Here is a 14,489-nt window from a genome sequence, read left to right as displayed (position 1 = left end):
AACAGGATAAGAGGGCCCTTCTCCCTACTCCCAACCACATAACTGCTATAGAATGGATATAGGTGGATACATGCCCTGTGATCCACTTACAAAAATCATCATCATACCTAAGAGAAAAATGGATGGAGACAACCTAAAAAGCCATCAATGGTCAACAAAGCACTCTTCCATTTGAGGAAACATTCTTTTGATCTTGGAGTGAGTTAGTTTGTTTTGGGGCCACACCCAGCTCACTCAGGACTTGTTCCTAGAGGCACACAGGAGACCATTTGGGGTGCTAAGAATTGACCTCATGTTGACTTTGTGCAAGGCAAGTGTCCTACCCACTGCACTATCTCTCTGGCTCCTTTTTGAGAAAATAAACATGCAGAGTTGCCTAGAGAGAGAGAGAGAGAGAGGAGAAACCCTAGAGACGATTTGAGCCATTACAATGCTGGTAGCCTCATAAGGCAAGTGTTTAGAGAGTAGAGGCACTTGCCTTACAAGGCTGCAGGCATGACAATGGCTCAAATCGTGTGCCACATATATAGCCCCCCAACTACAGCCAGCTGTGGCCTGGACAGAGCCAGCAATAAGCCTCTTGTCCCCCAAAAATGTAAAATGTCACATTAGGGTTTAGGGTACCACAGCTGGTAGTACTCAGGGATTACTCTTGGCAGTGCACAGAGGACCATATGAGGTGCCAGGAATGAAATCCTGATCAATTAAATGGAAGGCAAGTGCCTTACCTGCTGTACTATCTTTCTGGACTCCACTATTTCTGGAGAGAGGATCATACCCAAATGGTGTTCAGAAGCTCATCCCATCTCTGTGCTGGTCCAGTGAAGATCTCTCCTGGTACTGTTCAAGGACTATTCATTGCCAGAAATCTAATCTGTGCCTCTTGCACACAAGGCATATAATCATCCACTTGAGCTATCTCTCTGGCCCCATTTTTTTTGCAACACTCGGTGGCACTCAGAAATCGCTGCATGCAAGGTAAATACCCACTGCTGTGCTATTGCTCCAGCCCCTCTTGATTTTTTTTTGGGGGGGCCACACACAGCAGCGCTCAGGGTTTACTCCTGACTCTGTGCTCAGAAACTGCTCCTGGAGGGGCTGGAGAGATAGCACAGTGGCGTTTGCCTTGCAAGCAGCCGATCCAGGACCTAAGGTGGTTGGTTTGAATCCTGGTGTCCCCCGTGCCTGTCAGGAGCTATTTCTGAGCAGACAGCCAGGAGTAACCCCTGAGCACTGCTAGGTGTGGCAAAAAAAAAAACAACAAAAAAATGAGAGAGAGAGAGAGAGAGAGAGAGAGAGAGAGAGAGAGAGAGAGAGAGGAGAGAGAGGAGAGAGAGAGGAGAGAGAGAGAGAGAGAGAGAGAGAGAGAGAGAGAGAGAGAGAGAGAGAGAGAGAGAGAGAGAGAGAGAGAGAGAGAGAGAGAGAGAGAGAAAGAGAGATCACTCCTGACAAGCTCGGGGGACCATATGGGATGCCAGTGATTAAATCTGGGTCAGTCTTGGGTCAGCCCTATCCAAGGCAAATGCTCTACAACTGTGCTATCACTCTGGCCCCAAGTTGATTTTTAACCTATTTTTGGGTATTGAGGCAATTCCCAGCAGTGGTTCAGAATGAGGGGAGGGTCATGCACTGCTGGGGGGGGGAGGTAAACCCTGGCCTCCTGAATAAAGAGCATGTGCTCAACCTATTGAACCGTCTGTCTGGCCCCTGGAGTTCCAGGCTTGGGACTCAGCTCATCAGATAACTTCCTTTAAATCAGGAAGATGCTCTGTGAAGGCCATTAGCACATGGCGAGGTTCTAGAGAAAGATAAATGTTTTCTATGCTGCTTTTTTCAGAACCTTCTTTATTCATCTTCTCACCTGCATAGGTGGTCAGGTAGAACCCAAACAGCTGAAATCACCTCCCTAAAAAAAAAACATCTCAACCTAAGAAAACAACATGTTAGGTGAGAGTGAGTGTAGCTTCCATTCTGAGAAGGCCCCATTACAAACTGCCCGGTCAAAAAAACCCAAAAAAACCTGCCCAGTCAAGCACACACACACCCTGCCCTCCTGGAAAGTTCAGAAAGAGGCCTGAGGCTCCCTCAAGAGGCAGCATCAACCAGCCCCAACTTCTGAGGAACAGGGACTGAGATGGGCAAGGACTCAAGGCCTCATCACGTTTCCTCCATGGACTCCAAGAGGCACAAGAGCCACTAGACCATATAACAAATGTCTGAGTGAGTGGCAGGAAGTAGTAGCTCCAAACCAGAGTTTGTGGGAAGCAGGTTGGACTCTGAAGCACTGCAGAGGCTGGGAGGAGGCATGGAGAGGGGACAGGAATCAGCTGAAGCACGCCATGCTTGCTTGTACTCTCTCCATCTCGTGCAGGAAGCTGTAGAACTGAGGCAAGGTGAGCTCTGGGGAGAGAAAATGATGTAGTTTCAGGCCGGTGTTTCTAGCAACCCCAAAATCACCCAAGAAATGAATCTGCACTCAGGGAAGATGGTTTTCTTCTTAGATCTTGATTTCGGTGATCCAGGCAGCAGGAGCTGGGTCACTGATCATAACAAAGGGCGGACAGAAGGAGGAAGGACTGAACAGTGGGTAGGGTGTCTGCCTTGTATGTGGCTGACCCAGGTTTTATCCCCAGTATCCCATGTGGTTCCCTTAGCACAGCCAGTGTTCCCTGACGGTAGAGCCAGGAGTAAGCCCTGACCACTGCCAGGTGTGTCCCAGAAATAAACAAAAAAGGGTCCACTGAAGCCAGGATGGTGCGCCATGGTGCACAGGAGCATGACCAGGGAACCTCAGGCCATTCCTGGAGCCTTCCCTCCATAGCCAAGATATCTGCCACATCCTTCACTTGCTTTTTCGTATTTTGAAAAGGTTCTTATAGGGGCCAGAGTGATAGCACAGTGGGTAGGGCATTTGCCTTGCACACAGCTAACCCGGGTTTGATCTCTGACATCCCATATGATCCCCTGAATCTGCCAGAAGTAATTTCTGAGCACACAGCCAGGAGTAACCCCTGAGCACTACTGGGTGTGACCCCTCCCCCAAAGAGTGAAGGAAAACAAAACAAAGAAAAGGCTGTGGGCCGGGCGGTGGCGCTAGAGGTAAGGTGCCTGCCTTGCCTGCGCTAGCCTTGGACGGACCGCGGTTCGATCCCCCCCGTGTCCCATATGGTCCCCCAAGCCAGGAGCGACTTCTGAGCGCATAGCCAGGAGTAACCCCTGAGCGACACTGGGTGTGGCCCAAAAACCAAAAAAAAAAAAGAAAAGAAAAGGCTGTTACACTGTTAGGCATATAGGCAGCTCTGTCTTGTTTTTGTTTGTTTGTTTGTTTGTTTTAGGGTCACACCCAGTGGCACTCAGGGATTACTCCTGGCTCTGTGCTTAGAAATCGCTCCTGGCAAGCACAGGGGACCATATGGGATACTGGGATTCGAACCACTGTTTATCCTGGATCGGCTACACGCAAGGCAAACGCAAACCACTGTGCTATTTCTCCAGCCCCATATAGGCAGTTCTGGAAAGTAATGCAGGGGGAGGGGAGACTGCCCTACAGCTCCATAACCCCATCCCTCTTTTATATTTTTTAGTTTGGGCCATACCCAGCTGTATTCAGGGCTAGTAAGCTCTGTATTCAGGGATCATTTGCCACTCAATGGACTATATGTGGTGCTGGGGATTGAACTTGCGTTGGCTGCATACAAGATAAATATCTTAACCTTCATATTGTCTCTTGAGCCTTAAACCCCCCCCCTTTTTTTTTAAATAAAGATTCTTAGAGGGGGTCAGAGGGATAGTACACAGGTAGGGCATTACACACAGCCAGCCAGGGTTTGCCCCGGCATACCACATGGTCCAGAGCTGCTGAGAGTGATCGATGAGCAGAGCCAGGAATAAGCTCTGTGCACCATTTGGTGTGACCCTCCCAAACCAATAAATCAAAGCAATATAAAAAAAAGATTTGTGGTGGTCTTAAAAACCCATAGGCTAAGGAGAACATGAAGAAAGGGAAAAGGCGCACGTGAGAATTTGGACTCACCTATATACACATTCTCGGTACGCTTCCCTTTCTTAATCACCAACTTAAGCTGATTTATGAGGAAAAAGAGAAAGAAAATTAAATAAAAGACAGCAAGCAGATTCTTGAAACCCAAACTCCTCTTAAACAACAAGCCATCCAGCTTCTCTCCTTGAGGCTGTCCTCGAAGATTATGGTTTGGCCCCGACCAAAACCCCTACCAGGGACAACAGAAGAGGGAACGGCTATGGCTTAGAGAAGAGCCGCACCACACAGAGATCCAAGTATTCAAAATCTCTAATGCAGATGTGGTCGTTTTAATGATTTCTATTTATTTCTTGGATTTTGTAAGGGCTTTCTCCTAGCTCTGCACTCAGGAAACATTTCTGGAGGGGCTAGGGGAGGAAAGGGGAGCCATAAGAGGTTCCAGGCATCAAATCTGGGTCAGCCACAAGGCAAACACTCTACCTGCTGTACTATCTCTGGCCCCAGATGTGATTTTGTTGTTGTTGTTGTTGTTTAGGCCACACCCTGAAATGCTCCTGGCTCTGCACTCGGCACCTGATGAAATCCAAGTTGGCCAGGTGCAAGATAAATGCTCTACTCTCTGTACTACTATTCTAGCTCGAAACAGATGTGATCCTTTTAACCAGAATCTACCCCTTTCCAGGGAGTTAAAGACTTACTTGTAAAAAAATACTTCCCACTTTCTCCAACTCGCTGCTCCCGGTGGTCACTGTGGCATATAAAAGAGAAAGAGAATCAGGGGCTGTTTGGGGACCCCTTTGAAAACTCCAACTGAGGCTAGCTGCCCAGCAGAATTCGAGGATGGGGGATGAGAGCAGAAAAACAGATACCCAAGCAAGGCAGCCCACCAAGAGGCCTGGAGAGTAAGGGCTGTGGGGTACAAGGGACCAGGCAGTGGATGTAGAAGCTGCCTCAAGCCTACAGTCCATTGGCCAAGGACTCTCCCCATCTCCATAAAAGCATGGAAGAACCAGCGCAGCCCCACAGGCAGGGGACTGGCTCTGACCACTTACCTCCAAACTTCCACTCCATATCAATAAGCTGGTTAATCATCAGAGTCTGACCCATGGCCCGATGTGCAAGGGTGGGGGCATTCTGCTTCCACTGGAACAAAAGCAGAAAAGCCAAAGTCACACTTAGTCCTCCCGTTCCTGGAATAGCAAAGCTTCCTTCTCATCCAGAATGAGAACCCAGGCGTTTGTTTGCTTTGCACATGGCAGATCTGGGTTTAACCTCTGACACTCATTATGGTCCCCTAGCCATGCCAGGAGTTATCAGTGAACACAGAACGAGACCTAAGCACCACTGGGTGCATCTCACACACACACACACACACACACACACACACACACACACACACACACACACACACACACACACACACACTGCAGATCTCAGTCCTGGACTCTGAGCACCACTGGGTGCACTACACCCCACACACACACCCCACACACACACTCTGCAGATCGCAGACTTGGGCCTATTTGTAAAGGGCTGGGGGTGAAAGGGTAGGAAGAGAACAGAGGAAAAGAAATGGCATAGACGTCTTTTGGTGGTGCTTGGGGTCATCCCTATGGTGTTTGGGGAAGCATATGTGACCTACTCTGTTTCTGATCTGGGCCAGTTCACCCCTTCTTAGGCAACTTGGTGGTTCCCTGCTGTGGGGGGTCACCATACTAATGCTGAACTTACTGTGGGAACCTGATCAGCATAGCGCACTATAGCCCAGAACTCTTGTACTCAAGCCATCCTCCTGCTTCAGCCTCCCAGGTAGCTAGGACTACAGGTACACACACCATGCCAAGCATATATGGTGCCAGAAATTGGCACGTGCAAACTTAACTTCTGTACTATCCCCCCCTTTTTTTTCTTTCTTTTTTGGTTTTTGGGCCACACCTGGCAGCGCTCAGCAGCTACTCCTGGATCTGTGCTCAGAAATCGCTCCTGGCAGGCTCAGGAGACAATATGGGATGCCGGGATTTGAACCGAGTTTTGTCCTATGTTGGCCGCATGCAAGGCAAACAGCCTGCCACTCTGCTATCTCTCCAGCCCCTGTACTATTTTTGCTATCCAAAGTAAAATAAATGTTTTCTTTCAATTTGTTTTGTGGATTTTGATTTGGGTACTCTGCAGTACTTACCTTTTATATACTCCTGATTCTATTTGGGGGCGAGGGGTACACCGGAGATGCCCAGGGGTTACTACTGGCTTTGTGGTCAGAAATTATTCCTCGTGGTGCTTGGGGAACCATATGGGATGCCACGGATCAAACCCAGGTTAGCCATATACAAAGCAAGTACCAATTATCCTATCTCTCTCTCGGCCCCCATATTTTTGTTTGTTTGTTTGTTTTTGGGGGTAACACCCAGCAGCGCTCAGGAGTTAATCCTGGCTCTGTGCTCAGATATCGCTCCTGGCAGGCTCGATGGAATGCTGGGATTTGGACCACTGTCAGACCTGGATCAGTTGCTTGCAAGGCAAATGCCCTAGTACTGTGCTATCTCTCCCACCCTGGCCTCTATATGGCCCCCCTATTTCTATACCACAGAAATCACTCTCAATGGAGCTCAAGGAAACCATGTGGGGTGGAGGTGTGAGGTGCATGCAAGACCTTTATCTGCTGTACTATTTCTCAGGTCCAGATGTTTTCTTTCATCCCTAAATCTAATTGATTTTTATATGTGGTCAAACAAGAGGAAAAAAATCAGAGTGCTAAAAATACTGCTTAATGGGCCGGAGAGATAGCATGGAGGTAATGCGTTTGCCCTGCATGCAGAAGGACGGTGGTTGAATCCCGGCATCCCATATGGTCCCCCGGGCCTGCCAGGAGCGATGTCTGAACGTAGAGCCAGGAGGAACCCCTGAGCATTGCAGGTGTGATCCAAAAACCAAAAAAATAAAAAGCACAGCCGATCCAGGACCAAAGGTGGTTGAATCCTGGTGTCCCATATGGTCCCCCCTGCCTGTCAGGAGCTATTTCTGAGCAGACAGCCAGGAGTCACCCCTGAGCACCGCTGGGTGTGGCCCAAAAACCAAAAAAAAAAAAAAAAGCTTTCACAGCAGCGTTTGCCTTGCAAGCAGCCAATCCAGGACCAAAGGTGGTTGGTTCGAATCCCGGTGTCCCATATGGTCCCCCGTGCCTGCCAGGAGCTATTTCTGAGCAGACAGCCAGGAGTAACACCTGAGCACCGCCGGGTGTGGCCCAAAACAAAACAAAACAAAACAAAACAAAACAAAACAAAAATACTGTTTAAAAGCTGCTTGGTGGGGAGAACAAAAAACAAAAACAAAAACAAAAACAAAAAAACAGCAGCAGGAGCCAGAGAGAAAATACGGTGCGTAAGGAGCTTGCCTTGCATGAGGCTGACTCTGGCACCTCAAATTCTGCCAAGAGTGATCACTGAGTGCAGAGCCAGAAGCAAGCCTGGAGCCTAGATCTGTGTGGCCCAAATCAAAACACAAACAAGCAAACAGAATCAACAACCTAACTGTCTCTTGTGTGAAACCCAATGAAAAGCACAAAGCTGGGAAATGCCTTCTTGAGGGCTGTTTTTTCCCAAGTCAGCGTTCTCCACGTTTCTGGTCCTGAAACTAAGCCAGTGATGCCCATTATCCTTGATAGATAGTGATGGCCATACCTTTTCCGCAAAGTAAGTAGCTTTCTCCTCACTCAGACCTAGAAAAGACAAGATTGAATCATTATCGCAGTGAGGAGCATACGGCCATCATGGAAGACTGGCATGGGATGGAGACACTCACCTAGAGTAAGCAAGTCAGCCTGAACCTGCTCAGCTGAAAGACTCTTCTTCAAGGCCCCTGGAAAAAGGAAGCGATCATCAAAAAGAGGCAGATCACCCCACTGGGTGGCAGAGAACAATGAAGGGGCATGAAAAAGTGACAGAGAAGACAAAGGTCTGGCTCCAGACAGAGAAAAAAGATACAGTTCAAAGAACTGGAGGAGGATTGGAGCAACAGTACAGCAGGAAGGGAGCTTGCTTTGCAAGCATCCTACCCAGGTTTGATCTGCAGCACCCCAAACGGTTCCTGGAGCACTGCCAGGAGTGATCCCTAAATACAAATCAGGAGTTAAGTCCAGAATATCACCAGGTTTGGTTCAAAAAATCCAAACCTGGGGCCAGAGAGATGGCACAGGGGTAGGGCATTTGCCTTGCATGTGACCGACCCAGGAGGGACACGGTTTGATTCCCAGCAATCCATATCCAGGTCCCCCAGCCTGCCAAGGGCGATTTCTGAGTGCAGAGCCAGGAGTAACCCCTGAGCACCACTGGCTGTGGCCCAAAAACCAATCAATCAATCAACAAAAGATTTTTAAAAAACAAAAAAGGGGCCAGAGAGATAGCATGGAGGTAAGGCGTTTGCCTTCATGCAGAGGATGGTGGTTTGAATCCTGGCATCCCATATGGTCCCCTGAGCTTGCCGGGGGCGATTTCTGAGCGTAGAGCCAGGAGTAGCCCCCTGAGTGTTGCTGGGTGTGACCCAAAAACCAAAACCAAACAAACAAACAAAAATATGCAAACCAAACTGTCGGAGACGAGAACATGGGCTCACACTCCCAGGGTGTGAGGATAACAGAGAGCCCTAAGAAACTTTGCTGGACATGGGGAAGGAAGGACCAGGGCCAGAGATTCTGGGAGCAAAATGGGGGAAGCTCAGGGTCTAGCAGAAGAGACATAACCTAGAGCCACAGCAGACAGCAGAGCACAGGGCCACTGAAATTCTGAAATATGGAAATTCAGATTAAGGCTCAAGAGATGGCATAACAGGCTTGCCTCTGGCTGTGCATAGAGTAACCCTGAGCTCCTTCCCCAACATGGTCAATCAAACTCTGACCAGTAAGGTGAGAGTAGGCCCTAAATCCTGCTGGTATAGACCCCTCCAAACTGAATAAGAATTAAATGAAGGGTCGGAGCGGTGGTGCCAGCGATAAGATGTTTGCCTTGCCTGAGCTAACCTAGGGTGGACCTCGGTTCGATCCCCCAGTGTCCAATATGGTCCCCCAAGCTAGGGGCAATTTCTCTGCGCATAGCCAGGAGTAACCCCTGAGTGTCACCAAGTATGACCCCCCCAAAAAAAAAAAACCAAATACACAAACAAAAAAGAATAAAATGAAGTCGAGACAGATATACAATTCTGATCCTCAGTCGTGCTGACTCTTCAATACTAGCCAGTTCAGATAGAGATTTCCTAGCAGGGATCCAGGGTTGAAATAAACTACCAATGGAGGATTATAAAGTAGTTTGCACAGACAGATGTCTGAGAATAATGTTGGGAATCTGGAACATACATGAACCTGTCAGCTAGTGATACCTTGATTGAAAGAAATAATAAAGCTCTACTAGAACCTGGAAAGTCTGCTTTCAGAAGCCATAGCAGATGTTAAACTCTGAAATTCAGGATCCGCCACCCAAAAGACCATCAGAGAATCAGACAGCAATGTAAATGCAAGGGAGTTTATTTCAGCATGCTGGGGTCCAACTCTCCTAAGAAATGAAGACCCTGGGGGGCTGGAGAGATAGCATGGAGGTAGGGCATTTGCCTTGCATGCAGAAGGACATTGGTTTGAATCCCGGCATCCCATATGGTCCCCCGGGCCTGCCAGGAGCGACTTCTGAGCGTAGAGCCAGGAGTGATCCCTGAGCGCTGCCAGGTCAGGTGTGACCCAAAAATCAAAAGAAAGAAAGAAAAAGAAATGAGGACCCTGAGAATGGCTTACATAGCAATTTTAAAGGGTGCCAAGAGCTCAATTTAGGGGATCCCTGCCTCTGAGATAGATCTTTTTAAAATTACTTTTTTTTTGGGGGGGGGGTCACACCCAGCAGCGCTCAGTGGTTACTCTTGACTCTATGCTCAGAAATCACTCCTGGGCCCGGAGAGATAGCACAGCAGCATTTGCCTTGCAAGCAGCCGATCCAGGACCAAAGGTGGTTGGTTCGAATCCCGGTGTCCCATATGGTCCCCCGTGCCTGCCAGGAGCTATTTCTGAGCAGACAGCCAGGAGTAACCCCTGAGCACCACTGGGTGTGGCCCAAAAACCAAAAAAAAATCACTCCTGGCAGGCTCGGGGGACCATATGGGATACTGGAATTTTGAACCACCATCCTTCTGCATACAAGGAAAACGCCCTGCCTCCATGCTATCTCTCTGGCTCCAAAGTGATTGGTTTTTGGGGCTTGAGTGATAGCACAGCCTTGCATGCTGCCGACCCAGGACAGACCTGGGTTCAATTCCTGGCATCCCATATGGTCCCCTGAGCCTGCCAGGAGCAATATCTGAGCAAAAGAGCTAGGAGTAACCCCTTAGTGCAGCCAGGTGTGAAAATAAAAGTATTGGTTCCTTTTTGTTTTGTTTTGTTTTTTGGGCCACACTCGGCGGTGCTCAGGGATTACTCCTGGCTGTCTGCTTAGAAATAGCTCCTGGCAGGCACAGGGGACCATATGGGACGCCAGGATTTGAATGAACCACCTTAGGTCCTGAATTGGCTGCTTGCAAGGCAAACGCCGCTGTGCTATCTCTCCGGCCCCAATTATTGGTTCTTTTTTTTTTTTTTTTTTTTTCTTTTGTGGTTTTTGGGTCAAACCCAGCAGTGCTCAGGGAAAATTCCTGGCTCCATGCTCAGAAATTGCTCCTGGCAGGCACGGGGGACCATATGGGACTCCGGATTCGAACTGATGACCTTCTGCATGAAAGGCAAACACCTTACCTCCATGCTATTTCTCCGGCCCCAATTATTGGTTCTTAATACAAGGTTGGTTGTAGTTCAAATGTAGCATCAGACAAACAGTTATGGTAGGCTGTTAGCTCAGTGAGGGGTGACCAGGCATCTCCAGATCCAGGCTACAGTATCATCTGCTATCTGTTCACTGCTGTTTGGTCTCCAATATCTGATCAGGAGGCCAATTCCTTGACTATCTGCAGAGGGTCTGCTTCCAGGAACTGGCTATTCTTCTGGGCTCCGTCTTTCTTAAAATTGCAGCCTGTCATGAATACACTTAGGCTCATAGTAAAGCTGGGTTTACAGTTAATTTCTAAACCAAACTTTGTATTCTAAGAGCTTGCCCCTGGCTGTGCATACAGGAACCCTGAGCTCCTTCCCCAACATGGCCCCAAAAGCCCCGAGCTTGAATAAGGTGAGAGTAGGCCCTAAGTTCTGCTGGATATAGACCCCTCCAAACTATATAAGAATAAAATGAAGTCAAGATGGATGTACAATTCTGTTCCTTGATTGTGCTGACTCTTCAAATACTAGCCAGTTCAGATAAAGAGACTGAATGAAATAAAAAAGGCTCTACTAGAATTTGAAAAATCTGCTTTCAGAAAGCCTGGCCAGGGACTACAGCTAGCAGTACAGATGAAAGATTATACAACTAAAAGGACACCTGCCTTGCATGTGGCTGACTCAGGTTCGATCCCTGGCCCCATATGGTCTCTTGAGCACCTCCAGGAATGATCCCTGAGCACTGTCAGGTGTGTGGCCTCCAAACCAACCAACCAACCAACCCACCCACCCACTCAAAAGCCAGAAAGTCCACAGACTCAAGGGTTTGACCATGACTGGTCATAAGTTCCTTCTGGAAGAAACTCGGAAACCCTAAGCACTGCCTTGCAGGAGCCTTTTTGTTCCACTCCCAGACTTCCAATTCCTGAAAACAAAGAGTTGCCAACAACTGGCTTCTCCAGGATGAATCTGCAGGCTATTGTCCAGAGACACAACTCTGGCAACTGCTTCAGAATTTTCCACATCTTCATCTTCCACAGGATGGCGAATTAATTTAGAAGACATTCACCAGCTTTTGGGGGGAGTCAGGGGGTCAAGGTGTTGCAAAGCAAGACCCTAAACCCAGATTCCCACCCCACCCTTCATTCCAGAAAAACAATCCTAAGGCTGCTGTCCCCAGCAAAACAAACCATGTAAACAAAGGGAGGAAACCTTTTATCTCCAGAATCAGAGGGAACAAGGAAGCCAACGGGAAGTAGAAAAAGCAAGACCCCAGGAAACTTTGGCTATAAAGACACCCCAAGAAGGGAGCCACAGGGCTCAGAGAGATAGCACAGCAGCATTTGCTTTGCAAGCAGCAGATCCAGGACCAAAGGTGGTTGGTTTGAATCCGGTGTCCCATACAAATCCCGGTGTCCCATACGGTCCCCCGTGCCTGCCAGGAGCTATTTCTGAGCAGACAGCTAGGAGTAACCCCTGAGCACCACCGGGTGTGGCCCAAAAACCAAAAACCAAAAAAAAAAAAAAAAAAAAAAAAAAAGAAGGAAGCCACTTTCAAGTCCCTCCAGTTAAGGACCACATGGGCTTCTCACTGAATGTCCAACTCAAATCCATTTTATTTTTTGACGGAGCAGGGGATCAAATCGAAGAGGTTCACAAACATGAGGCACATACTCTACTTCTAAGCTCTAGTCCTGACCCCAAATTCATATTTCTGCATGATGATTCCACAATAAAATACTCAACTGGGAGTTATTAAGATGCCCCTTAGTATTCTTTTTTTTGGGGGGAGGGGAGGTCACACCCGGCATCGCTCAGGGGTTACTCCTGGCTGAGCTCAGAAATCGCTCCTGGCAGGCTCAGGGGACCATGTGGGACACTGGGATTCAAACCACTGTCCTTCTGCATGAAAGGCAAACACCCTATCTCCATGCTATCTCTCTGGCCCGCAAAGGATGAATTTTTTTATTTTTTATTTTTGGGTTAAACCTGGCGGAATTCAGGGGTTACTCCTGACTCTGCGCTCAGAAATCGCTCCTGGCAGGCTTGGGGGACCACATGGGATGCCGGGATTCAAACCACATTCCATCCTGAATTGGCTGCATGCAAGGCAAAAAGCCCTACCGCTGTGCTATTGCTCCGGCCCCCAAAAATGGATGAATTTTTGAGAGGGGAAAATTTGACTAAAAGTACAAACTCAATACTTGCATGGTCAACAATAGATCCAACATGGGCCGAAAAGTAGTATAGTAGGTTAAGATGCTCACCTTGCATGAAATTGACCCAGGTTCTCTCCCTGGCATTACATATCGTCCCCAACCACCACCAGGATTGATCCCTGAATACAGGGATCCCTGAGAGCCCCAGGAGTAAGTCTCAGCATAGCTGGTGTGGTCCCAAAACCAAAAGCAACCCCCCCAAAAAAATATCCACATAAAATCTGGACACTTAGCCTTGTAAGCATCTGATTCAGGTTTGATCCCAGCATCCCATATGATTCCCCCAAGCACTATCTGGAGTGATTCCTAAGTGCAGAGCCAGGAGTAACCTCTGAGCACTGCAGGGTATGGCCCCAAAACCAAAACCAACAAACAAATAAAACACAAAATCAAATAAATTAACATCAGTTACCAAGCACCCCCAAAGGTCCAGATACCTTGTCCATATATTCTTTTCTTCTTTTATGGGAGTGGGGGTGTTCTTTCCCACTGGTGTTCAGGGGACCACATGGTGATGGGAATCAAACCATGTACTAGGCCCCAAGTATGAGTCTCGGCACTGTATGGCTTTGCTCCAGGACCAATGAGTGTAGCCTTCACTGTCCCCAGAACCACTGGACTTAAGCAAACCCAAGCACTGGACTCTCAGGCACACCCATCTGTTACACTATTGCCAGGACTGGCCCCAGTCCCTAGGCCCTTATGTACTATTTGGGAGACCTCCACCACAATATAATTAAACACACTAGACATAAACAGGGATCCTATTGCTAGGATTCCTATGATCTGGGGAAGGAGACTTCCACAATGACGCTGACAATCATAGGTTACTAGCAGTATTGCTCCCACTTACTGAGGCAAACATTTTAGATATTATCTTTCTCTATTCTTTGTGTTTTGGGGGAGGAGAAGTGGGGAACACACCTAGGTGGTGCTCAGGGGTGACTCCTGGCTCGGTTTGGGGGTCACTCCCAGCTCAGTACTGGAGGTTTCTTGTGGTCCTGGGAATTTCATCCAGGCTTCCTGTGTGCAAGCAAAGATGTACATTCAGCCCTTTAGGCCATCTCCTACAGTCTCTTTCTAACACAGTAGAATTCCTAGGATTGGTTGAAGAAACTGATGCTCAGAGATTAAGCAGTTTGCCTCCAGCTCTCAGAGCACGAAAAAGCCACAGGACCATTAGCACTGGACAAAAAAAAAAAAAAAAGCCACCCTGGGAGACCCTTTCCAGGTCCAGATGAGACCCATCAACTGCAGAATAAGAAACAATAAGGAAATCTGGCCAAGGCATATTTTAACTTTAGATAGGGGAATGGCATTGTACTTCTGATAAATCCTTTATCTTTTGCCGATAACTAGGGATTTAGGAACAAAATGACAGGATGTCTGATAGCTACTTGAAAATAATTGATTCCCGATGGAAGAGAGTTAGCTCAAAATGTCTGAGCACATGTTTTGCATGCCTGAAACCTGGGCTTACTCCCTGACCACTCCT

The 14,489-nt window shown here is 48.1% G+C and overlaps 1 protein-coding gene across 3 annotated transcripts in view; it reads right to left on the bottom strand.

Moving 5' to 3' along the window:
- COMMD7 (COMM domain containing 7) overlaps nt 1-14,489 on the bottom strand; it is a 911,502-nt gene that overhangs the window by 871,107 nt on the left and 25,906 nt on the right. The window contains exons 4-9 of one of the 3 annotated variants that reach the window (XR_007498887.1): nt 7,799-7,855; nt 7,678-7,715; nt 5,053-5,143; nt 4,699-4,748; nt 4,034-4,082; nt 2,021-2,400 (exon numbers count right to left, since the gene is read on the bottom strand). Coding sequence is in view for 2 of the 3 variants with exons in the window: in XM_049779389.1 (XP_049635346.1) it covers nt 2,324-2,400; nt 4,034-4,082; nt 4,699-4,748; nt 5,053-5,143; nt 7,678-7,715; nt 7,799-7,855 (362 nt within the window). In the remaining variant the exon portion in view is untranslated. Of the gene's footprint in view, nt 1-2,007; nt 2,401-4,033; nt 4,083-4,698; nt 4,749-5,052; nt 5,144-7,677; nt 7,716-7,798; nt 7,856-14,489 lie in introns of those variants that run through there. The other 2 variants (XM_049779389.1, XM_049779388.1) reach the window with 2 other exon arrangements.

Source organism: Suncus etruscus, chromosome 9 (assembly GCF_024139225.1).
Source record: "Suncus etruscus isolate mSunEtr1 chromosome 9, mSunEtr1.pri.cur, whole genome shotgun sequence".
NCBI lineage: Eukaryota > Metazoa > Chordata > Mammalia > Eulipotyphla > Soricidae > Suncus > Suncus etruscus.
The sequence above is the reverse complement of the archived record's forward strand: the minus strand, read 5'-3'. Positions and strand labels throughout refer to the sequence as shown.